Source organism: Furipterus horrens, unplaced genomic scaffold, assembly GCF_987537825.1.
Source record: "Furipterus horrens unplaced genomic scaffold, mFurHor1.1.pri manual_scaffold_5, whole genome shotgun sequence".
In the NCBI taxonomy this organism is placed as follows: Eukaryota; Metazoa; Chordata; class Mammalia; order Chiroptera; family Furipteridae; genus Furipterus; species Furipterus horrens.
The window spans coordinates 97,275,147-97,301,073 of record NW_028327175.1 but is presented as its reverse complement, the minus strand read 5'-3'; the positions used below and the strand labels follow the sequence as shown (position 1 = coordinate 97,301,073).

General features: G+C 39.0%; 1 protein-coding gene across 6 annotated transcripts in view; it reads right to left on the bottom strand.

Moving 5' to 3' along the window:
• GTF2I (general transcription factor IIi) overlaps nucleotides 1-25,927 on the bottom strand; it is a 130,601-nt gene that overhangs the window by 20,810 nt on the left and 83,864 nt on the right. For all 6 annotated transcript variants that reach the window (XM_090276898.1, XM_090276895.1, XM_090276893.1 and 3 more), the window contains 6 exons: nucleotides 21,287-21,470; nucleotides 14,455-14,513; nucleotides 12,733-12,804; nucleotides 4,902-5,085; nucleotides 3,828-3,886; nucleotides 709-780 (listed from right to left, as the gene is read on the bottom strand). In XM_090276898.1, coding sequence (XP_090133024.1) covers nucleotides 709-780; nucleotides 3,828-3,886; nucleotides 4,902-5,085; nucleotides 12,733-12,804; nucleotides 14,455-14,513; nucleotides 21,287-21,470 — 630 coding nt within the window. The remainder of the gene's footprint in view (nucleotides 1-708; nucleotides 781-3,827; nucleotides 3,887-4,901; nucleotides 5,086-12,732; nucleotides 12,805-14,454; nucleotides 14,514-21,286; nucleotides 21,471-25,927) is intronic.

Here is a 25,927-nt window from a genome sequence, read left to right as displayed (position 1 = left end):
AGAACAAACCTAAAAATAAGTATTTTTAAGAAGAACATTTTAACACTTCAAATAAAAAAGATGGTTATATTTTTAGTCAAAATTATCTGTGCTCTGGGCAGAAATGAATTATAGCCATTCCACCCTGAAATGGCATATACCCAGCCTTTGTGTTGCCTAGATGCAAGTTTGCTGTTTAAAAAATAAGTTGCACATGATGTACCTAAGGAGAATTCAAGTTACAGATCACGGGCATAGTAATTAAGATTCCCAATCCAGGACACAAACATCAAACCAGGCGGTACAATGACAGACAGGATGGCCCATGGAATACCGCTATCCCTCCCACTCCTCACTTCCATCTCAGTGACAGACACACCCAATCAACTGAAACTCCTGCTGAGCCTCCTCAGAATCCTCAAGACAGCACTTCAGGACACTGCTGTCAACAGATCTATGTTAAAACAAACGGTGAAACCTATTTGCCATTTGGTGTTAGCCAGATGAAAAGTATTAACTCCTCCCTTTCCCATTTTGACATTTGAGAAAACTAAATCCAAGAGAAATAAGAGTAACTTGTGGGTTTAAGTAGCGAATTTAGCAGCAGAAATAAACTAAAACCCAGCTTCTGGGACTGTCCTTTTTTAGGTCCTTAACTGCTATAATTCATTCAGAAAACTGCCTTTGATTTGTTTTAAAATTAACACATAATCACTGAGTTTTACGTACCAAATTTCAAATTAAAAATCTCTTCCACTTGCTTTCGTAGCTTAGTAATTCTGACATTCCAATCTTCTTTGACTAGAAGGCAAAAATAAATCTAATTAACAATGCTCCTTACTGGTTCTGACACAAAATTACATTGGAAGCTGTTTTTGTATTAGTTTTAGTGTACAATCCAGTCATACTCTTAATTCTATTTTGTTTAAGATAAAAAACATTGGGTGGTTAAGGAGAAGAATGACTTCCTACACTTGTGAACTATCAGAAGAACTGAGGAAAACAGAATTCAAATTCAAGTTCACACTGTAAGTAATTTGTTCACAGGAGTGCTCTGAACGAGTGGTTTTCAAACACACCCCTTTGGAGTCACATCAGAGAACCCTGTGGGGCCTGGGAAGGCCCGGCGTGTAAGGCTCCAGGCCTCCTACACCAGGTTTCAACCACCACAACTTCAGCTGTACCAACCTTCCGTACAGGCGTTCCTCATTTTGTTGAACAGATATGCATCTAGAAATCCACACAAAACAACTGCACTAATCACGGCAAGAAATAAATGGTAAAAAAAACTGGAGAGCTGTCACTCAGCACTACTCATATCTACAACCTGGTTTATTGCCTTACCCCTTATTTTTAAGACAACCATTCCCTTTTAAATGTAATGTAAAAATAAAAAGCATAAGCTATTATAAAAGACACTGAGGATGTCACTTACTGGGACAGATAATCAGGGCTTGCTTGGTGAACTTGAGGATGAAGAAGATGGACTTTGGGGACAATTGGGGGCATGATCAGAGGCATTGGGTAAGGAAAGGAGATGGAGAGAGAGCACGAGAAAGAGGAAAATGGCAGAGTGCGCAAGAATCACATTAAGTGTCAAAGTCACTTGTGTTTGTTGACAGAGGCAGTGGAAGTTCTGAAAATACTGCTGAAGTTGGAGGCCTCAGAAAGTCTTTTAACATTTCTTTACCTAATATCTCAAGGGTTTAACATGGCAGCTCAACCATTCAACCAGAGTAACTCTGGTATAAATCATTTCTGAACTACTACCATGAAGATATCTAGGCTTTCCTTTTCCAAGGTAAAAAGCTTCTGTTAACTGGCAGCTCAGTCTCCCCTTCTGCCGCATCCTGCACTTCCTTCCCTGGTACTTGCTACTATGATACCAGAGGTCTCAGAACCACCTCTCAAGAGCCAAGTAACACCTCCCCACCCTTCACATTCAAAGCTCAATTACTTGGCCGGCTCAACAACTTTCTCACAGCTGACATGCATCTTTACCAAACGGAAGGCAGAGTGCACCCACCGTGTATTTAAGCACACAGTTGTTACCTAATCACAGGTCGTGCCAAGAATTAAAGACACTGGTGGTGACAACAGTGACTAATAAAATCCTTCTTTCGTGTGTCTATGACTTGAGTTGGCCCAGCAAAATGCTAATGTCTGGTTCACTGGCAGGCCAAGTTAAGGTTTTGTTGGAATTAAGAATGATAACCACTAACTTGTCTCCAAATCTATGAATAAGAGGAGTCCAAACATTGTTAATGACTCAAGGAATCGAGAGTCTTCTTCTGATAACAGGCCTCAAATTATCTATACTAAAAGATGACGGATGAAGTACAGCTGAAAATGACATCACTCAATCCCTGGAGTAACATCTACGGTGCCTATATATCCCTGTTTAACTTTCTCAGTTTGCAGGCAACATTAGAACTGTCCCTAATAAAAGCAGTGATCAATCACAATAATCACAGTCTTGAATTTGAGGTCTGTCTTGAGAAATGAAGGCTCATACATAGACTTTCATCATATTCTGGCTTATTCACATTAAAGCTCTATCTTTGGGATATTTTCCTTTCTATTACTTCCCTTAGCAAAGTTTGTGTCATCTCCAATCGTTAATTCATCACAAATACTTTATTTCTTTGCCTAGATCAAAAGCATGCTGAAGAGGCTGCTGTGTTGATTTTGATGTTCAACCTGATTATTAAGCATTGATTATATCTTCTCCCCTACAGGATAATTTTGATTCCCTAGTTCAGTATTTCTCAACCATTTTTCATGCCATGATAAAAACAAAATTATACAATTTATTTGGCATACTGGCTGACCTTTACCAGTTACCTCAGGTACCCTAAGAGTTGAAGAATCAGCATTTTAGTACAAATAAGCCCACCTTAAGTGTTTATAAGAATGATTAACTGCATGGATTCAGAAACCACCATTGGTTCCTAGCAACAGAAGTCCCTAAGTTTATAAAAGATCTACAAGTTGTGGTCACTTTTCTGACATTATGCAATGGTACACAAAGAGCAGACTTATGGTGCAAATAAGGAAAATAAAGTCATTAACACAACTGAGACCAAGACTTCACAGTTCTTTTTACTGGGCAGTGAAATCAGGGCAGCTGCTGGAATTACAGTGTTCATCATTTAAAAAATAGGGTCTGTGTAAAGATTAAGGTCTAAACCCACATGGTCTGCCTGGTCTGTCACACCAGACACATTTGACAACTGAGCGATGAAACATGGCTAGTTCAAATGAGACAGAGTGTAAAATATCCATGGGCATTTCAAATAAAATAAAAATGTAAATTTCTTCATCATGTACTTTCTATATTGATTACAGGTTGAAACATATATTTGGCTACTAGAAAATTTAAAATGACATAAGTGGCTTGCATTTGTAACAGATTTTTTAAAAAAGATTTTATTTATTTTTAGGAAGAGGGAAAGGGAAGGAGAAAGAGAGGGAGAGAAACATCAATGCATGGTTGCCTCTCGCACGCCCCCAACTGGGGACCTGGCTTGCAACCCAGGAATGTGCCCTGACTGCGAATGGAACTATGGCCCTTTGGTTTGCAGGTCACTACTCCATCCACTGAGCCACACCAGCCAGGGCTACAACACATTTTATTCCTACTGAAGACTACTGGTCTAAATTCAAAGCTCAAGTTTTTCAAAACTGCTTATGTTCACATTGATAAATCAGAGTGTCTGTATTGAGCTTCCTCAAAAGATATTTTTGGGGAAATAAAAGGAATTCCATCACTTTAAAAGATTTTTTTTTAAGCTTAAAAACAATTGATCTAATAGGCTTAAAAAAAAAAAGAAATTCAGTTACTTTACCGGGTGTATTTGTTCTTGGCTGAGTAACTTCAGTAGTACTGTGAGTCAGAAGTTCTGGTCTGTAAAAATACAGTTGATATTAGTAACAGAGCATTTAGGAATGCCTTAAAGGCTTTCCCCACACATCTGTGCATTGCTAATGATTTTAAATATAGTTCCTTCTGCCTTCTCGTGCAGGGAAAAGTATCATTCTGGTGACTCCAGATTATTTAGAAAATAGCAATTTTAACACATTTAGGTGGTACACCACCTGTATATCCTTAAAGGCATTTTAAGCTTAAATGTACAAAATAGTCACCTTTTCCCCCAATCAACTCAACCTTGTTTCTAAAATTCAGATTAACAATACCACAATGCAGCCAGAGATATCTAGCTATGCCACCCTATGCTGCCCCTCCCTTCTACAATTAGTCCAACAAACATACACAAATGCACAATCCCCTAAGAGTAAGCAAGTATTAGAGTCTACCCCCACCACAACCCTTCTGTAGTAAAGACAGGCCTGTTTATACTCCCTGCTCCCAAATTACCCATTCTGCTATCCAAGCCAAAGTAGCATTTCTAAAATGCAAAGCCAAATTATTATAAGGGAAATCACCTTTAACTACTCTACTAATTGTATGACATGAAGTCTTCCCTCCACGTGGCTCCCTCCATCTGTCATGCCATGACCAAGAGGCATCTCACTCATCCACACAGAAAAGTATGGTTATGTAAACACTGAAGTACATTTGACACCTCCCTGCTCCTACTTACATTATTTCCTTAATTGAAACCTCTTTCCAATCTCTATGTACAACTGACCAATCTGCATGCTACCCTTGTATTCTCCCCCAAAGTGCTTAGTAACACTTTATTGCATTTATCTCCATAATAAGCCTTCCAAAGACAATTTTGTACATCTGGTGCCTGATACTAAATAAACATTTGCTCAATAAATGCATCTAAATGTAACACCTTAATTCTGAATACCAGAGTAAATCCAACTAGGACAGAAACAAAAGGCCCATTTTCATGAAATTGATCTTTTCTCAAAGGCAACATTAAATTTGTTTCTGCAGATTATAATCTTACCTTTTAATAACAAATTTAATTCGATTGCCAACTTGAATGATTTTTTCCAGCCTTGGGATTCCATACCACGAGGGGCTTCTAAAAGGAATGTTTTCTGGTAGTCCTTCAACGTATAGATCATTAGGATGGGCCTCAAACTTCTGGTAAGGCACAGCCTTGGCTTCAGTGCTCCCCAAGGCTTCAGCTTTACAAAAGAAAAGCAGTTTAAGAGACTAAGTTACTGCTGAAATCAAATTTTTGTACAATCTGAAGCAATGTACATGTCAACTTTTTTGAAAAGACAAGTATACTCTGGAAACACATACACTAACTACTAAAATGCACTTAATGCAGCAAACACAAGTACAAAGGGCTCCTGACCAAGGGTGACTTGTGATGGACTGGACGTTTCTTGATCCTTAGACCATCTATTTATAACGCTAAGATCTTATAAAAATTTTCTGACATCTTTGGTAAGAAAAAAAAAAGTATGACACAATAAAGAATGCAACTTAAATACTTTCCCCCCCAAATATTTGAAGACAGATTTTTGCTACTTAATGTTTTGAGTGTAATAATCCTCTTTTATTGGCTCCTACAACTGTGAGATTGCACAGGGGAATAATTTTTAACATAATTCCTGTTGAGTTCTATTTTTCAGCCCTTTAAGACTTAAATAGGCATGCTGATTTCAAAACTGCGGTTAGTTTTATTCTATCACGTCAAGTTTTTTCTGTACAGCTTATCTTAATGTGACCATTCTAAGCTGGATAGAGCCTGGATTGAGCCTGGATTGAGGGAAGCACTAGTGCTCTCCTATTGGCTGAGAGCAAACTTCTCTCAAGTGGGGAGGGGTTGGGGACGACCTTGGAGAACAGCGACAGGTTCATACTGGTCTAGGCTATTCAGTTACGCGAGACAGTGTGGTGAGAGGTTGTGTGCTGCTCTATACAGTGAATTGTATTCCGAAGTGTAGTCCGAGTTCTTGTTTATATACAAGGAGTTAGCAGAATTTATTTTTTTATTTACATATGTACTTATCTCCTTTCCTTCAGATCATGTCTGCCTCTGCTATTTCTCGTCCTAAGTGCCTAAACAACCCTGATTCGTTTTGTTATACCTGTGGCAGTTTCACCATTCCTGGTCAAAGGACAAACATCAGCGCATTTGTCAGGCAAGCCTATTTTGCATATTTTAAAGTGAAACTTGGTGATCAAGATAAGTCTTGGGCCCCTCACAAAGTGTGCAAGCAGTGTGTCGAGAGTTTATGGTTGGAGACAAAGGGAACACGTGATAAACTGCCATTTGGTATACCTATGGTTTGACGAGAGCCCAGAGATCATTCAAATGACTGTTACTTTTGTATAGTGAAAACATTAGGATATTACAAGAAAAATAAATGTAAAATAGAGTATCCTAGTCTAGCATCAGGTATATGCCCAGTGCCTCATTCAGCTGAAATCCCAGTGCCAGTTTTAATTGAACTACCCTCTTTTGAAAAACAGAAAGAAGTATGGTGAAGAACTAAGTGACAGCAACGATGAAGATTTTGAAACTGAAGATGACTCAGTTCGTAAGGGATTTGACCAGCATGAGTTGAATAATTTGGCACGAGATTTGGGACTATCCAAAAAGGCTTCAGAACTCCTAGCATCTTGACTACATGAGAAAAACTTGCTTGAAAAAGGAGCAAAGGTATTCTACTTTCGATCATGTGAAAGTGCATTTCTGCAGTACTTCTGAAGTGACGGTGGCTTTGTGTATTGCCATAAATACATGGTTTAATGGAGGAACTCAGAATTCCAATCTAGAACGCAACTGAATGGCGACTGTTCATTGGTAGCTCAAAGCGGAGCTTGAAGTGTGTCCTCCTCCACAACGGCAATTTATTTGGTACAGTCCCAATTGACCATTCAGTTTGTTTTCGTGAAGAATATGAAGACATAAAGAGAGTCACTGATCTGTTGAAATATCACAAGCACAATTGGATCATCTGTGTTGACCTTAAAATGGACTGCTTCCTTCTTGGTCAGCAAAGCAGATACACCAAGTATCCCTGTTTTCTGTGTATGTGGTACAGCAGAGCTCGTGAGAAGCATTGGGTGGAGTTGAATTGGCTTCTAAGATCTAACCTCAAACCTGGTGATCCAAACATTCTACATGAGCCACTTGTTGACAGTAATAACATTATATTCCCACCCATGCACATGAAACTGGGTCTCATGAAGCAATGTGTTAAAGCTTTGCCAACTGAAGGAGACTGTTTCAAGTACCTCATTTTGGCATTTCCTAGCCTGTCGTTTGAAAAGATAAAACACCTTAATATGTATGTTTGGTAGCAGAACTTTACTATTTGTATACAATTTGACTTACAGTAACAATATATAGCCTTGATAAAAATAAAATAACTAACTAAACAGTCTATTCAGGTAATTTTTTCTTTATTTTCCTTTGTATGTACATTTTGTATGATTTTGGGGAAAAAGGGAGGGTAGACTGTACTTTAAAAAGTTGACGTGATAGAGGGGGACCAAGATGGCCGCGGAGTAGGAACAGTGTTCTCAGCTCGCTCCTGTTAAGGAGACAATCCAGGAGGAACAAACTCGGGGAGGAATGACTGAGACATAAGCCTATGATCGCATTACCTGAGTGATTGTCTGTACGTATAAGCCTCACTTAATCCTCTCTGCAGAGCTGCCTCCTGAGACTCAACGGTTTGGCTGAACTAAATGGCTGGGTTGGGGAAGAATGGGGTGGTCTGTGGGCTTCACTTTAAAACGGGTTTCTCTTTTCTATCCTAATGGCTTGGACAGAAAAGGCCCAGAGGTCTGAGAGGGGGAAAAACCTAAACTATTTACCTCAGCCCAAACTAAGTATAATGGGCAAAAGGGTTTTGGACAGACGAGATGTGCCTAGCACACCTTCTTACAAAGAAACTTTTTTTTTTCCCTAATATGGAACATTGAAAAATTAATCCCTGCCTTTTGTCATCTAGTAGTTATGGATTGAATGATGTCTTTTAACCCTTTTCGCCAAATCTGTTGCCCTCAGAACACAACAAGGACACCAGCCTGTTGAACCAAGCACGCCGTTGACCGGAGGCAGCCAACTGACCTGGAGTCTGCACGATCCTTCCCCATGTGGGAAGGCCACCCTCCACTCCACACCCCCACTCTTATTAGGGTTTTCTGGACCCAAGGGTAGGTAGGACGACGACCATGTCCAGCTTGAAGCAGCTAGAGGAGCTTGAGACCTTCGCCCATTGTCCTTTACAAGATTACAAAGGGTCCTAATATTTGAGAGGGGGGGGATAGTTAATTTTTACGAACCAGGGGTATGGACTTGGGGGGGATTGCTGGGGGAGGGGGGTGCTGGGGGGAGGGGAACAAGGGGGAGAAAATTGGAACTGTTGTAACAATATAATCAATAAAAAACATTTAAAAAAAAAAAGTTGACGTGATAGAGAAAAACTGGGGTCATTTTTGGATTCAGATGCCAAGTTAGTCAAAAACTAACTCAACGAAAGTGTCATATCTAACTCAATGAAAATCATGTTGCCCAGTGTTATGTGCTGCCATAGTGAAAAGTTAAAAACTTGTCATGTTCCAGTTACAGAGAATCTCAGTTTTCATCTTTCCCTTTCAGGAACCTTAACTTAAAGAAAGCAGGAATTCTGTTAGCTTCCAACTCTCTAAAGTCACTATACTCCTACACCCACTTCAAGCCATTACTACCAACAAAAAAAGAGCCAGGACTTTGTTGTTTGTAATGCAGTAATACATAAACTCTTAAGTTATTTTCTTAGCTCTGATACAATGCCAAAGAATTTTCCACTGACCACTTTTTCTTTCTTTTTTAACCATTTACTAATTTATTTAATCCTCACCTAAGGAACTTTTTTTCCCATTGTTTTTTGATAAAGAAACATTGATGCAAGAGAGAAACACAGACTGTTGCCTGCTGCACGTGCCCAACTAAAGAGCAAACATGCCCCACAACCTAGGCACGTGTTTACGGGACAATGTGCTTACAGGACGATACTCCAACCGATTGAGCTAACTCATCGACATTGACGGCCTCTTCTTCCCATGATACAAAAGTAAGCTTGCTTGTCAAGAGTCAATGATGCTATTAGGCTTGGCTGCTTCTTTTACCAGACTAATTTCCAGAACTACAACATGAGGGCAAAGTTTAAACCTATTCATGCCGATACTCATTATCGTATGTCACCTACTTGTGAATTACAATGACACTATGGTGGCATCTCTAATAATAAACAATGTTCATCATGACTTATTTTACTAAGTTTCTTGGAAATAGTTATTTTTAAAGCGGTGAAAATTTTTAGTTTATTGTTAATTAGCTACTTTGACATAATAAGAGGAGATACATTATCACTAAGGTTCTGTATTTGTGTTTGGGTAGTCACGATGCTGAAGAGGAGGAAAATCTTAACCATTTGAGTGCCATGCATTATTTGAAATATGGATCAACATGAGAAAAAATTATATCAATATATAACCTGAGGTACAAAAAAAAGAGAACAAAACATAAAATATGAATTATTCCATTGTTATTTACATTTATAAGCCATCGAAAAGAGTCACAGCGACATTGGCACTCAAAGGTTTAAAATTCTGATTTCCTCTCCCCATGCATTCAATTCTCAGAAAATTAAGCAGTATAGTAAGTCAAAAAGGTAAGTACATGGATTCTGCAAACACCACACAAAGAATGACCTCAATTTGTAGTTGCCACTTGAGTTGCTCCTAAAAAATGGCTTACCGTGACTTTAAGACCCAGTGCCAAGCAAGCCTCTTGAAAACCATAGGACAAACAAGAACCCTCCATGCTCATGACTTTCCATGCTCATGATAGCTCTGGCACTTTTGTACTTTGGTCTTTTCAGTGCTATAATTGAATGAGGTACAATGTATGCTATGTGGCAGAAAGGCTCAGTAATTTCTGAGAGCTTTAGGAGACTTTAATGATACTGATCCATTCAGTAAATATTTGTTTAGCACCTGAGCAAGCACCAAGTAGAGTTTTAGCAGTAAACAAGACAGGCAAGGTTAGGGCAGTCATATCCATTGTGTTAGAGTGAGAGGAAATAGACAACCATTAGTGTTTTGAAAAAATAAAAGGGTGACAAGCTGCTTAGCAGGTTATGTCAGATGGGTACTCAGTAAAGACCTCTTCAATGTGGCCACATTTAAATTGAGATGTAAATAAAAAGGAGAGGCACAAAAAGACCTGAGGTAAGAGCATTCCAGAAGTAAAAACACTAAAAGTGCAACAGTCCCCAAAAGGGTATGACGGAAAAACAGAACAAGTGGGTGGTCATTATGGCTGGTACGAAGTGAGCAAGTGGGATAGGGAATGAGGTGACGTTAGAAGAAAGGCAGGATGGCCATGATCAGGGACTGTGGACTTTATTCCAAGTACAAAGAAAAGCCAAAGAGTATTGAACAGGGAAGTGACATGCTCCATTTTATGTTGTTAATGAAATTATAACCTGGCTGCCTTGTGGCACTGGCTTTGACTACAGTGATAGATAGCAGTAAGAAGAAAAGGGTATGGATTGGGGGCATGTTTCAAATGTAGAGTCAGCAGGAGGCCTTGTGGAAATAAAGAATAAAAAGGAACTCCTGGGGGATTTGGCTAGAATAACTGGGTAGAGCGTGGTGCTACTGCGTAGACTGGGGAAGGGACACATGGCAGCGGGAGAAATCCAGGTCTCTATTTAGAATGTCGGAAGTTGGAAGAGGTATCAGATAGGTGGGTGAATATGAAGGTCTGGTGGTAAGTGAAGATTTTAGGGCTAAAGACTTAAATTTGAAAGTCAACAGGAAATAGACAATACATTAATTTTAAAGATACAAGGTGAAATGTGATTACTTGTGGAGAAAGTCTGACGAGAAAAGAGAAAGAGGGAGGGCTCAGGACTGAGCTATGGAGAACTACTCCCAAAATTTAAAGATTGTACAAAATAAACATGCCATCAAAAGAATGAAAGTGACAGCCAACGAGAGGAAAAAACCAAGAGTCAATAAAGTTTAAACAGTTTTAAATAGTTTGGAAAGCAAATAAGAAGAAAAACAACTATGCTGAATGCCACTAAGAAGCAGGATAAAGCAGGGGAGAGAGTGATTTCTGCCCAACATGTTGCTATGATAAACCAAACCTACAAATTTTAAGGGTTCAGGGACACAAGCACAGCAAGCACAACGAACAGGATAACCACTGCAGTGTGGCCACATTACACTGTCTGATAACCACCATGTGCCTGCCATGCAGCACTGATACATGGCCTCGGAAGGTCTCCTTTATTCCAGAGAAGCTCACTAAACATTGTTAACCCTTTGAGTGCCACGTGTAATTGCTAAAATTCCTGAGAAATGCCAGGCTATTTTGCTGAGAAATGCAGAGCTTATGAAAAATGTCTTTAAAAATATTATTCATAAGAATTTGCTGAAAATTTCATGACATATAGTAAATACACCCTTCTTTTGTAAGCAGTGTTCTTTGATGCAATTTAGCAAAATTTATTGCATTAAAATTATTTTATTATAACAATTACTTTAGAAAAAATAAATTCTTTCCTCCAATATGACTTTTGAAGTATAATATATGGCATAATATAAAACCTACTATTATAATTTGAAAAAACACATAGCAACATGGATAAAAAAAAGTATGCCAAATATTGCATAAATTTTTGAAAAAAAAAAAAACTATAACGCACAAAAAAATGAACACAAATGGCTTTCACACTGGAGACATATATCAATAGATAACAACAGTGAAAAACAGTTTATAAAGAAAAATGAAATGCAAAAACAATACAATAATAGTAAAATGTTTATATATTAACATTTGTGGCTATCGACGCATCTTGGGTGCAGCCCTTTGTCACATCTCACACATACTGTTCTCGACCTGCTCTTTCTTTCCAGTGAGCATTCCTTACAGAATTTTAGCTTTCTTTCTGGAAGCATCTTTACGCCATATATGTGAGAGGGACCTGGTGGATTTTCTTCATTGCTGGGTTTATTAACAGTGTCTCTAACCTCATGCCATTCTCTGGCAAACTCTTCTATTATGGAGGTGTTGAAGTTCAATCGAGACATTAGTTTGTTCCCACCTAAAAATTTTTCCTTATAAAGAAGGTATGCATTCAGCAGCATTCTTGATAATACACTGAACACAACCTTCTTCCGATAACGTTAACGTGTTCTTTCATCCAAATACACATAAAGCATATTATGCACACTGCATAGTTTCAACAATTATTGCAAAAATACATGAAATTAAAAGAACTGTTTAAAATGTAAGTAAAAATTATAACAGAATTAATATGTCAGTATTTGAACAAGCGTAAAAATTTGAAATTTGGATCAACATGAGAAAAAGTTCTATCAATATATAACCTGAGGTACAAAAAAAAAAGAACAAAACATAAAATACAAATTATTTCATTGTTATTTACATTTATAGCCGTCGAAAAAAGAGTCACTGGGAGTGACGTTGGCACTTTTGGGAAAATTTATCAGTGTTGCTCACAGCGATGTTGGCACTCAAAGGGTTAAAAGATTCTAAGACAAAATGATTCCAAGATTGTGAAATACCCGAGGCTGAATAACATATACTGTATTTTAAAAAACAACATAGTAAAGAATATCTGGGGGTTTGTTACACTATTCTCTTCCCTTTCATACAGGTTTAAAACTTTTCATAATAAATATATATTTGACAACAACAGAGAAAACTTTGAGTCCTATGTACTTTCTTAAAGCAAAATTTCAGAAAATTACTTTATATCATACTTTAGTTGGGGGAAAAAATTACTTACCAAATTTTTTGCAGAAAAGCTGATCTACCATCTTTCGTAATTTAGTGATTCTGGCGTACCATTCTTCCTTTACTGTAAAAGTAGCAAATATAAAAATTTCCTCAATTTGATGGCATTAATATAATTATAAAATAGACAATATTATTTTTCTATTCTGACTAAAATTATTTCTAAGATTTCAGAATGTGTTCGTTAAACGGTGCTGACACTGAATAGAGAAGAGAACAAGACACTGAAAAACGGAAACATAACTGAAGAGGAATTTTACATGGGTACTCTAAAGTGTCATAATTCAAGGTAGGGAACAGCACAATTCAGTTTACTCAAAAACAGCTAGCAGGAGATTTTTGCAATGACAAATTTAGGCATTTAAGACTACTAGCATTTATTCCATTACACAAACTCTAAATGACGTGAATTCTTTATTTTGTAATTTTTATTTATGGATTCGAGAGAGGGAGAAGGAAACATCAATTTGTTGTTCCACTTAATTATGTGTTTGTTGGTTGATTCTTATACGTGTCCTGACCAGGGATCGAACCTACAACCTTGGCATACAGGGATGATGCTTTAACCAACTGAGCTACCCAGCCAGGGCTTGAATTCTATTTTATATATGCACCCCCAATTCACTCCAGAACAAAAAGCAAGCAAGAGAACACATTCACGATTTTATCTCCTTCAAAATACATCTAACAAACAAGTGATACTGTTGGCTATATGCTTTAAGAAGTATACCTTTTTATGTCCTGGGTATAATAATGGAGGATTATTCAATTCACTAATATAGACTTGGGTATAATAAACTGTTTTCAGAGAAGGAAAACTCTGACTCCAAAAAACCTCCGCTGCCTTGCGGCATACCTCTTCAGGGGAAAGGCTAAGGGAGTAAACCCCGACAGAAAATCCGGAGCCGGAGTCCCTAAGGCGGTTTGACGTTGTAGTCAACACCGGCAACTCCTGCGGCGCACCTGAAGCCAAGCTGTATCGACTCCGTCTTTCCCTTGGACCCTTCAGCTGCGAAGAGAGGGGCGGTCTGCTGCATGGGCAACAGCAGACCCTCCATATCACCCCGCCCAGGCTCTGTAGCTTCAGCTTCACTGGAGAGGACACTCCAGCGTCATCGCAAGATGTCGATTCAACACGGGAGGAGACAGATACCGTGTCACTCCCGAGTCGGACTGCACAGCCATTCTCAGCGGTGCAGATAGACTCTTAAGAAGCTACACCATCGTCTCTCGAGACGGACGGCTGCCGACGACGATAATAAACTGTTTAATACTTTATACCAGATGATGTTTGCATTTCAAAAGTCAAACAGACATGTCCTGGCCAGGTGGCACACTTGGTTTGGAGCATTGTCCTGTACACCAAAAGGCTGCAGGTTCAATTTCTAGCCAGGGCACATACCTAGGTTGTGGGCTCGATCCCCGGTTGGGGTACATACAGGAGGCAAGTGACTGATGTTTCCCTCCCACATTGATGTGTGTGTGTCTCTCTAAGCAATAAACATATCCTTGAGTGAGGATTTAAAAAAGGAAAAAAGTAGAACAGACATGCTTCTTTAGTCTATCCAAAAATATGATGCAGACTTGTACTTATTTATAATGGGTTATTAAGAAGAAAATGAGTTTACTATTCTAGAGTACTGGACAATACTCTGACATTCTGTATTTCTTATGCATAATATGCTCTGATTTGATAACAAGACTGAAGACTCACCTCCTGAAGCTGGTTTATCAAGCTGTAAGTCTTCACGTGTTGAATTCAGAAGTTCATGTCTGCAAGGTGAGAAAAAAATACTAAATATTTACAAAGTAATATTGAGCAAAAGTAGTAACTACTAGTACTTATTTAATATTCAGTCATCAACACCAGTTTAAAAAGACAATCCGGAGTCCTGAGTACAATTAAATCCTAATTTCTTGAGATTTCCTCAGAGTAATAAGGCTAAATGGTAATTACACATGTTTCATAATGTATTTCATAGAACCTACATCCTCAAAGAAAAGTTAATTTTACAACCCAAAGGCATTTTATAAAAGCTTAACACCAAAGGAAGCAAATTACAAAAATTTTCAATGAGATCCTTTAATTTTACTCTTCATTCAATTCCACCTTAGTTCAAAATATCTATGAAGCCTGTCCAGAAAATGTCCAGCCATTGTTAATGTAACAAGAATGGTTTGTGAGACACCAATGTAACCTGGCAGCCAAGGAGAGTGGGCTGGAATGTGCGTGCGTGAATAATGACGACTTCACTGTACTAGTCAGTGCGGACGGCCGATGCCACTGAGTGAACACATGCACTGTGTGGCCATCACTTTCAAAATAACAGCAAGTAGAGCAACGAATCTGCATCAAATTTTGCGTTAAGCTTCAACATTCCTCTGTGGAAACAAACTATTTAGATGATTCAGAAGACTTTTGGGAACAAGGCAAAGTGTGCAGCGCAAATAAATGTGGCACAAACACTTCAAAGATGGTCAAGGATCTGTTGAAAGTGATCCATATTCAGCAAGGCCTACAGCAAGCAGAACACCCGAGAATGTTGAATGTGTATGGGTTGAAATCAACAAAGATCGGTGACTGACAGTGCGAGAACTAGAAGCTGATCTAGGGATCCCAAAAACTACTGTCTCGAGATTTTGACACAGGATTTTGGCATGAAACGTGTTGTAGCAAAACTTGTTCTGCAGCTTCTGCTACCAGAGCAGAAGGAACATCATGCTGCAGTTGCTAATGACTTGATTCGAAATGCTACCAATGAACCAGACTTCCTCAAGAGTCATAACCAGAGATGAATTGTGGGTCTACAGCTAAGATCCGAAAATGTCCCAGTGGAAGTCTGCACACTCGAAGAAGGCAAGGCAAAGCTGCAGCAAGATCAAGACCATGTTAACTGTTTTTTGATTGGGAAGGTGTTGTCCATCATGAGTATGCCCCTCCGGGCCAGACAATTAATAGGGAGCACTATTTCAACATTCGTCAGTGAGATGCAATCCCATGAAAATGGCTGAAGCTCTGGGCAACTGGTGATTGGCAGCTTCATCACAACAATGCATTCGCTCATGCATCACTTCTTGTGCAGAGTTTTTTAGTGAAACATCAAATCACCAGGTGATTCAGCCCCACTACAAGCCCAGATTTGGCACCCAGTCACTTCTGGCTTTTCCCAAAACTAAAATCACCTTTGAAAGGGAAGAAATTTCAGATCACCGATGAGGTTCAAGAAAATACAAGGGGGCAGCTAATGGCGACTCCAACAAAGGATTTTGCTGAGTTTTTGAACAGTGGAAGAGATGCTGGGAGAACTGTGTGAGGTCCCGAGGTGCCAGCTTTGAAGGGGACTGAGGCATCATTGTCCTGTGTACAATGTTTCTTGTACCTTCTTCAAAAAATGCCTCTATTTTTCATAGTATGTGGCTGGATACTTCCTGGACAGACCTCATATAAATTGAATATAAAAATTCTAAATACTTTTCAGTACTTGCAGGACAATGTGTTTGCTTTCAAGAATTTCTTATAAACAGCCCATAAAAATAATTTTTAGATCACAGAATTTTCACAATCTTAACTTCTATATCCCATATCATTCTATTTTGTTGTAATAGTCTAAAGTAATTGAGGGTAGAGGGAGGGAGAGATAGCAAAAATAGGCATAACCATGCCTATATTAACAATAATCCCAGAAATGATGGAAACTAATACAGGATTAAGTCAATGATATACTTAATATTTGGTTGCTATTAGTAATCTATGAAATAAAACATTTGCTAAACTCTATAGAATTACCCTTCAAATAAACAAAATAGTCTATGTTTATCAAGACTAACCACATCAACCTTTGGGGAAAGGCTTTACAAAGGCCTTTCCAAATGTGGAAGATGGCTTCCCATAAATGAGTGTATAGAAAGGACCTGAAACTGGATATGCACAGCACAAAGTACTTTGTGATGAGCTTATATAAACATCCAAACATCCAAACACAGGGTATTATATGCTTTGAGAAGATGAACAAACATAAGCAAACCTGTAAATTAATTTATACATTTTCTTAATTTTATTAAAAATAAACCTCAGAAAACACTTGAGGACTTCTGGCCAAGATGGAGGCGTATATACACATGCTGCTTCTCCTCACAACTATGAAGAAATTTACAACCACTTCAAAACTAAAAAACAAAAACAAAAACAAAACCCAGAAAATCCAAAAAATCAAAACTATAGGGAAGTTCAACAAGAAATAGAGGAAAAAATCAACCAGAAAGGTAGGAGGAGTGGAGCCGAGACTGAGAAAGAGCGAGCAGCTGCTGAGGGGGCTGAGGGAGCTGTGCTTCTCAGCAGCAGGGCTAGAGGCAGTGAGGCACGCAGGGGGGGTGGGGGGGCGCGGCTAGCAGCAACCCTCACAAAAAACACAGTCATACTGATCAAACCTGAGAAATGATTCCAGCCCCAGACTAGACCACAGAGCTTGCAGTTCCAGAGACTGGGAAAATAGAGCCGCATTACTTCTGACCATGAAAGCAAGTCGAGGCGGGGGCGCAGGAAGAAGCTGCCAGTCTCGAAAAGGAGGCAGCTTGCTTAGTATGGAAAGGGGAAGAAGTGCCTGGAAAAGCTGCGGCAACCCGCACTTTTCCCTCTCAGACCCCTCCCCCACATACAGCTCCAAAACACGATGAACCAGTCGCCAGCACTAACGACCACCTAAAGGTCCGCCCCTATAATGTAAGAGGTGTGACAGCCCTTGCCCAAATCACAGAGGCAAACAGAAAGATGAGGAGACAGAGAAGGATGACCCAGAAGCGGGGGCAGGTCAAGGTCCCAGTGGCACCACTAAGCAATGAGCAGATAGCATGCCTAAGGGATGAGGAGATAGATAACAGAAGCATAGTTTAAGGCATTGGTGATTAGGATGCTCGCAGCTCTGATGACAAAGATTAAACAGGACTGGGAAAGAATGAAGGCTATCCTGGCTGAAATGAAGGAAAATCTACATGAAACCAGTGGTGAAGGAAAGGTAATCAGGGTTCAAATCAACAAATTGGAACATAATGAAGAAACAAACAGTCAACCAGTACAGAAGGAGGAAATGAGAATTTTAAAAAATGAGGAGAGGTTTAAAAACCTCTGGGACAACTAAAAACATGCCAACATCCGAATCCTAGGGTTGCTAGAAGGTGAAGAGGGAGAGCAAGAAATTGAAAAATTATGTGAAAAAATAATGAAGGGAAACTTCCCTAATTTGGGTAAGGAAATGGACATATGGGTCCAGGAAGCACAGAGTCCCAAACAAACTAGACCCAGGGAGGCCCACACCAAGACACATAATCAAAATGCCAAAGGTTAAGGATGAGAGAATCTTAAAAGCAGCAAGAGAGAAGAGAATTACTTACAAAGGGGTACCTATAAGACTGTCAGCTGATTTCTCAAAAGAAACTGTGCAGGCAAGAGGGGACTGGCAGGGAATATTCAAAGTGATGAAAAACAAGGACTTACAACCAAGATTACTCTATCCAGCAAAGGTATCATTGAGAATGGAAGAGCAGGAAAAGTGCTTTCCAGACAAGGTAAAGCTGAATGAGTTCATCATCACCAAGCCATTATTATATGAAATGTTAAAGGGACTTAACAAAAAGGATATCAAAACTATGAACATTAAAATGAAAACAGTATCAACAACAGAAACTGGGGATTAGAAAACAAAGGTAAACTAAGCAGACAACCAGAGTGGAAACAGAATCATAGGTATGGGGAGCATTTTAGGGGAGGGCCGCTGGGAGGGGGCAGGGGGAGAGGCAGGAAAATGGTGCCGGAATTAAGAAGCATAGTAAGAGGGTGGGGAATGAACAGGGGGGTGTTGAGAAGAGCTTTATGCACAACCCATGGACATGAACTAAGGGGTGGGGGACTGCTGGAGGGAGGGGAGTTGCTGGGTGGAGGGGAGCAAAAGGAAAAGAAATTGGGACAACTGTAACAGCATAATCAATAAAACATACAGTAAATAAATAAATAAACTTCAAAACTTCTAACAAAGTAAAAAAAATTTAGTGAAGTGACAGTACAAGAGAGTTCTTAAATAATAAAAATACATCAAAATGTGGGGAGGGGGCGTCTTATTTATGGCTCTTGGTTAGTGTCAAGGTTTTGGGACAAGCCATTTTGCTGACCATTCAATTTCATGAGACTAATAAATCTTTAAACTATAATTTATTGGAAAGAAAAGATTCCTCCCTGTAGGAAATAGCTCATCTATTCTCTTGAGGTTTCTCCTGGGCCCTTTTCATCTTTAGCTAAATCTTTTAAAAATCCCGTCATTCCATTATTTAATGCCAATACAGACAGGCAAGCTTACTTGGTTGTGCCTTTTGATCAAGGTCGTTGTTAAAACTTCCCCATTTACTCAACAGTACCAGAGCATTACTAGAGTAATGAAGTAGAAACTTTTGCAAATGGTATGACTAATATTATTCACTTTACTGTTGACAGCTAAAAGATATGTCAGAAAAAAATGTTTTTAATCATTTATAATATGAACATGGTTCAAAGATACTCATTCAAAATAGAACTTAAAATGAAGGCCTTGCATTTCAGGAGAAGCAAGCCCATGCCCATCCCTGGGGTGCGGGGGAGGTGAGTACTGCTTGATTGAAACCTAAAACCATCAAAATGCTATCTTTCCCATGCCTGTGCTGGTTGAGGAATAAGCACTTGACATAATTCTAATCAGAGAATTAAGGCCACAGTCCAAGGTTTCCTTGCTCTCAAAGAAACATAGGTAGTAGCTACTGTTTCTCCTTCAGAGATGTTATCTATCTGTGAGCCTGGAACTACTGCATCCAGCACAAGACCAGTCTAAGGAAACTATCAAAACAAGGACAGAAAGCCCTGGCTGGTGTGGCTCAGTGGATTGAGTGCCAGCCTGTGAATGAAAGGTCACTGGTTTGACTCCCGGTCCGGGAACATACTTGGCTCGTGTTGTGAGAGGCAATCAATCAATGTTTTCTCTCCCTTTGTTCTCCCTCCCTTCCTCTCTCTCTAAAAATAAATAAATAAAATAGAAGGAGGAGGAGGAGGAGGAGGAAAGGAGGAGAAGCAGCAGCTAAAAAAGAGCTTGCAGCAAAGCCCCAAGTGCCACAAGTTTCTATCACCCTAACTCTGACCTCCTTGCTAGATAAGTATCTCACTGTACTAAGCTAATTTTAATAAGGTTCTGTTACCTCTGGGGACACCCTGTTATCTTTCCTTTTCCAAGTTGAAAAATCTCTATTTGTTTTCATACCTGTTTGGCTGGCTACAGAATTTGAGGTTCAAATCATCTGACTTAGAACTTGGGAAGAACTGCTTAAGAGAGTTGCAACACCCATTCCTGCTCAAAGCAGGCTTACTGTCAGTGTGGTTTCATTCTTTATGGATGACCTTGTTCTACTATCTAGAACCAAATGATTTTTTTCCCTTACCCTAGGGCAATGAAATTTTATCATGTGACTCATTTTTGATACTTTCCGTCTCTTTTCAAGTCAGATGTCACTAGATGACTCAGTATCCCTTTTTGTGTCTCATATACACAATCTTCTTTACAATTTATAAGACTAACAACGCTCATTACCCAATTTCACTGAAAATTCTAGTTTAGCAATTATATTTTATCTTCTCCTAGAAAACTATTCTCCAATTGTTCCCTTTTACAAGTATACCTAGTACTTGTTTCACGGATGTAATGGAACGTGCCCATATATTTGCACTGCACAAATCTATTGATAAATGTCCTCTTAGTTTTTTAAACTTTTTGTTGTAATCTTAATAGAATCAAAGACAGTAGAAAATATAAAAACATGTGATGTGGCTGTCACTTTTAAATGGAAGCATTTATACATCCAATTCCAATTGCTGCACTAATTTTTTTTAAAAAGCTCCTTACACCCTGACTGGTGTGGCTCAGCTGGTTGGGTGTTGCCCCACAAAGAGAAAGGTCACCAGTTTGGTTCAAGGTTAGGACACATGCTCGAGCTGTGGGTTCAGTCCTTGGTTTGAGCACATGAAAGGCAACTGACAGATGTTTCTCTTTCTCCCTCCCTTTCCCACTCTCTAAAAAATAAATAAATAAAATCTTTAAAAAAAGGGGGGGGGCTCCTTGCCATATCCTTTACGTTAATGCTAAAGAATTTATAACATTCTATTATCTTAGTTTTTCCTCCCATTGTTACTTGTATTGTTTATTTTTAATCCTACAATTTACACATATTTCCACATGTTTTTAAAAATTCAGACATAAAAACAAGACATTAATACTGTATTACTACCTTCTTTAGCATACTTTGCAGAAAACTGGAAAAGAAAATGACAGTTGTATGCAATCAGGTACAGCAGGTGTTCATGTTTCAAATACCAACTCAGGCAAGACTGACACGGACACACTGACAAGTGGAAAATAAAACAATACATAATAATTCAAACTTAATTTAATATAGCCCTAGTGGTTAATGAATATTTGTCAACAATAGTTTACAAAATGCACTAATCATGAACAAACAGAAGAGTCCAAAAGTCTTACTTCTTAATCACAAAACGAATCCTTTCCTTTGCAAGTAATATTCTCTCAAGGCGAGGAATTCCATAAGTAGATGGCCTTCTAAAAGGAATTCCTTCCGGAAGTCCTTCTACATAAAGATCTTCAACATGTGATTGGAAAAGAGGGTATGGGATCGTCACAGGACCTTTGGCTTTTATAGCTTGAGCTTTAGGGATAAAAAGAGAAAGCAAAATATCATTAAATGACAAGGATTAAGCAAAAAACAGTTGAATATGTATTGCTCTGTAACTTTTATAACTTTATCTTTACTTCTGTTTATTACAATTGATTCAGAAAATAGTAAAAAAGAACTAAATGGTACAGAACACCAAAAATGCCACTGCTCTATTTAACCAAATGTGCAATGAACTAGGGTACCTTTGTATGGTGACAGATAGTTAACAGACTTATGGCGATGATCACTTCTTAACATAAATGTCAAAGCATTATGCTGTACACCTGAAACTAACAATAATGTATGCCAACTATACTTAAATTAGTAAAGAATGAACTATAGTGAGTAGACCTTGATTTTATTAAGGAAACTATAAAGGGTCAGTTTTTCCTCAACAACAAGACATTTAAATATCACTGAGTATTAAATATGTTTTTATATGGGATAATAGAACTGAGATTAAGACAATGCCTTCCTCGCACCCAACCCCCGACTTCAAATGCAGACTTCTGAGAGGGGAAATGACAGGATGTCAGGGACATTGGCATTTAAAAATAAACTTACATCAAAAAGAGATGGGACAAAAGAGAACAAAAAAGAAAATACTATAAAATGTTAAAGGCTGTTGAACTTGCATGATGAATACTTAGTCTTTGAATCCTAACTTTTTGTTTGGAAATTTTCATGATAAAAAGGTATTAAGAAGTATCACTATGTTCATGTATAACACAGGCACATTTATAGTTAGCATTAAAATTTATACAAGTAAGCCTTTTGTCACTAAGTAAAGCAATGCCAAATTTTCTATGACTACAGACAAATACCATACACATCCATTCCTCTTTCAAAGGCTTTTATCTCATTTAATTCACAGAGCACAGTTACCTAAAATGCTTTCCAGCCACTGAAAGAACAGCAGAGGTGCTACTGACACTACCCAAAAGGTCCCCAAGCAAAAATGACTCCTACGGATGTCCCTCAACCTCTCCCCTCTCGGGAATTACCATCAGTACAGCCCCCCTTTTTTATTGATATTTTATATGAAGTCTAATTGCTAAACGTTAATATTTATGCCTAAAGTTTCAAGTGTACCATATTACATATTAATAACATTAGAACTTCTGGCCAAGATGGAGGTCTAGACTGACACGCTCCGTCTCCCTCTACAACTAAGGACTACAACTACCGCAAAACCAGAAATAACCAGAAGTTCCAGAAAATAAAGCTACATGGTAGTCCAACGTATGAAGTTATAAAGAAGTGGTGCTCGCCCGGACGGGTAGGAGGGGTGAAGCCAGGGTGGAGAGGTCAAGCTGTGCTGGCGGCAGCAGTGGCGGCAGGACTGCAGTAAGCACAGACACCCACATTTAAGGGGAGGCAAGAAACTCCAGGTGAGCACCCCTGGCTGCAGCCCAGACCCGTCAGCTCACGATTCCAAAGCTGGAAAGGCAGACCCCCATTGCCTTGGACTGTGATGCTCAGAGGGCGTGGGGACAGAGGAGGAGGCTCCTGGTTTCTCAATGAAGAATGAACGGCAGGAATCCATCTTGGACCCCCGCCCCCACCCCCACATAAAACGCCATAGCTGGTGAGAAGGGTCACGGGGTTGTGACAAATGCACGGGGCTCCGCCCCCTGTTGCGTAGGAGGTGTGACAGCCCCGCCCAAGAAGGAAAGGTAAACAAATCTGTCAGGATGGCAGGGATGATGATAAGAGATCCCAATCACGCAGCTAACCAGAAAGCAAATACATGAATTAACGGATAAACAGACAGATAATCTTTCTGAGGCTCGGTTCAGAGCTATAGTTATAAGACAGCTTACAGAAATGACAGCGGGAATTAATCAAGACAGGGAAGAAATGAAGGCTAGTCCTGCTGAAATGAACAAAAACACATACAAAACTAGTGGTGAGGGCAAGAAAACCAGGGATCAAATCAACAAATCAGAACATAGGGAAGGAACAGTCAACCAGTGCAGAAAGAGGAAACGAAAAGTGAAGAAAATGAGGAGAGGCTCAGAAACGAATGGGACAGCTATAAGCGGGCCAACATCGGAATCATAGGGCTGCCAGAAGGTGAAGAAGAACTAGAAATGGAAAAATTATGTGAAAAAGTAATGAAGCAGAACTTCCTTAACTTGGGGAAGGAAATAGACTTACAGGTCCAGGAAGCACAGAGCGTTCCAACAAAACTGGACCCAGGGAGAACCACACCAAGATACATTATAATCAAAATGTCAAAAATTAAGGATAAAGAGAAAATCTTAAAAGCAACAAGAGAGAAGAAGAAAATTATGTACAACCGGGTCCCAATTAGACTATCAGGTGATTTCTCAAAGGAAACTCTGCAGGCAAGAAGGGACTGGCAAGAAATACTCAAAGTAATGAAAAGCAAAAACCTACAGCCACGATTTCGCTATCCAGCGAAGCTGTCATTCAGAATAGAAGGGCAGAGAAAGTGCTTCCAGGACAAAGTAAAACTGAAGGAGTTCATCAGATCCAAACCACTGTTATATGAAATGTTAAAGGGACTTGTTTAGAAGAAGGAGGAACAAAACTATGAACATTAAAATGAAAACTGTATCACAACAACCAACAACAGAAGCTAGGGAATCGAAACAAAGGCAGACTAAGTAGGCAACGAGAGAGGAAAAAGAATTATATGTATGGGGAATATTATGGGAGGAGGTCAGCGGGGAGAGTTAAGGGGGGAAGGGCAGGAGATGGTACAGGAATTAAGAAGCATAGTAGGAGGGAGTGGAGTAGATAGGAAGATGTTGAGAAGAACTATATGCACAACCAATGGGCATGGACTGGGGAGGAGGACAATTGAAGGGAGGGGGGTCACCGGATGGAGGGGAGGAGAGGGAAAAGAAATTGGGACAACTGTAACAGCATAATCAATAAAACATATTTAAAAAATGAGTTAGATTTAACATCTTTGTTGATACACTAAATCTGAAAACCATAGTCACGTATAATGACAATAACTTCCCCTAAGGCAATCACCATGTTATAGTGCTCCTTGTGTAGAATATGTTATCAGTTCTTGCCTCTTCTTCTTTCTTTAGATTTTAGTTATTTATTTTTAGAGAGGGGAAGAGAGGGAGAAAGAGAGGAGAGAAACATCAATGTGTGAGAGAAATATTGATCGGTTGCCTCTCATGCACCCCAACTAGCGACCAAACCCACAACCCGGACCTGTGCCCTGACCAGGAATTGAACCAGAGACCTCTCACTTTGCAGGACGATGTCCAACCAACTGAGCCACACAGGTTAGGGCCAGTATTTGTTTTGAAGTAGATCAATTAATATCATTAGCAAAAGGCTCTGATTATTGAAAAGTGAGATAAACACTACAAGAATCTTAAACAAATAACTGAAAATTTCAAGAAAAAGTTATTTAATTCGTTATTAAATTTACTCTAATTCTAAATCTTCATTGAGATGTAGGTATTATTCATGACAGAGAAATGTTCATTTCAAGTTTATTAAAGTAAATAATGCCAATGTGGTTTATCACTTATATACTGAGAAAAATTCAGTCATAAAGGATAATACCACAGAAATTAGACTTTCAAGTTAAAATTCAGTATATTATACAATTTTACAGTTAACAGCAAAGAATCCCCCAGATAACAACAACAAAAAAAACCCCAGCAAAACATATTTTAAAATTACTCTTACGATTTATTATTATTATCTTTTTTTTTTTTTATCCTCACCTGAGGACATTTTCATTTGCTCTTTTAAAGAGAGGAAGGGAGAGAGAGAAACATCTATGTGAGAGAAACACTGATTGGTTGCCTTTGTATTCACTCAGAGAGGAGATTGTATGTGTCCAGATCACAGGGTCACAAGCATCCTCACCTGGACCAGGGATGAACCTACAAACTAGGCATGTGCCCTGACCGGGAATTGAACCAGAAACCTTTTGGTTGTAGGACAATGCTCCACCCACTGAGCCACACTAGCCGGGGCTGTTACTATTTTTCAGGTGAGCATTTGATATATACCATCAGATGGTAATAAATTGCTTGTTTCTTTGACTACTATAAGAGAATAGTAAAATAAAAAGAATTTGTGACCTAATTTAAACTCAGTTATATATCAAGAGAAAATAAGAACATTTAGATGAATACTAAATTTTACATAACAGATTAAGAAAGACTATTATTTAAGAAAATAATCTTCAATTAAATCTCCAAGAACCAGGACTTTGTAACATATCCGGGGGAGCAAAAATAGGTGTTCAGTTGTTTGTATGGAAAACAATACAATAATTAATAAATAACACAAGAATAAACTCTGGTCCTGAGTGGTGTGGCTCAGTGGGTTGGGCATCATCCTGCAAACCAAAAGGTTGCCAGTTTGATTCCTGGTCAGGGCACATGCCTGGGTGGCTGGCCAGGTCCCTGGTTGGGGACGTGTGAGAGGCAACCCATCAA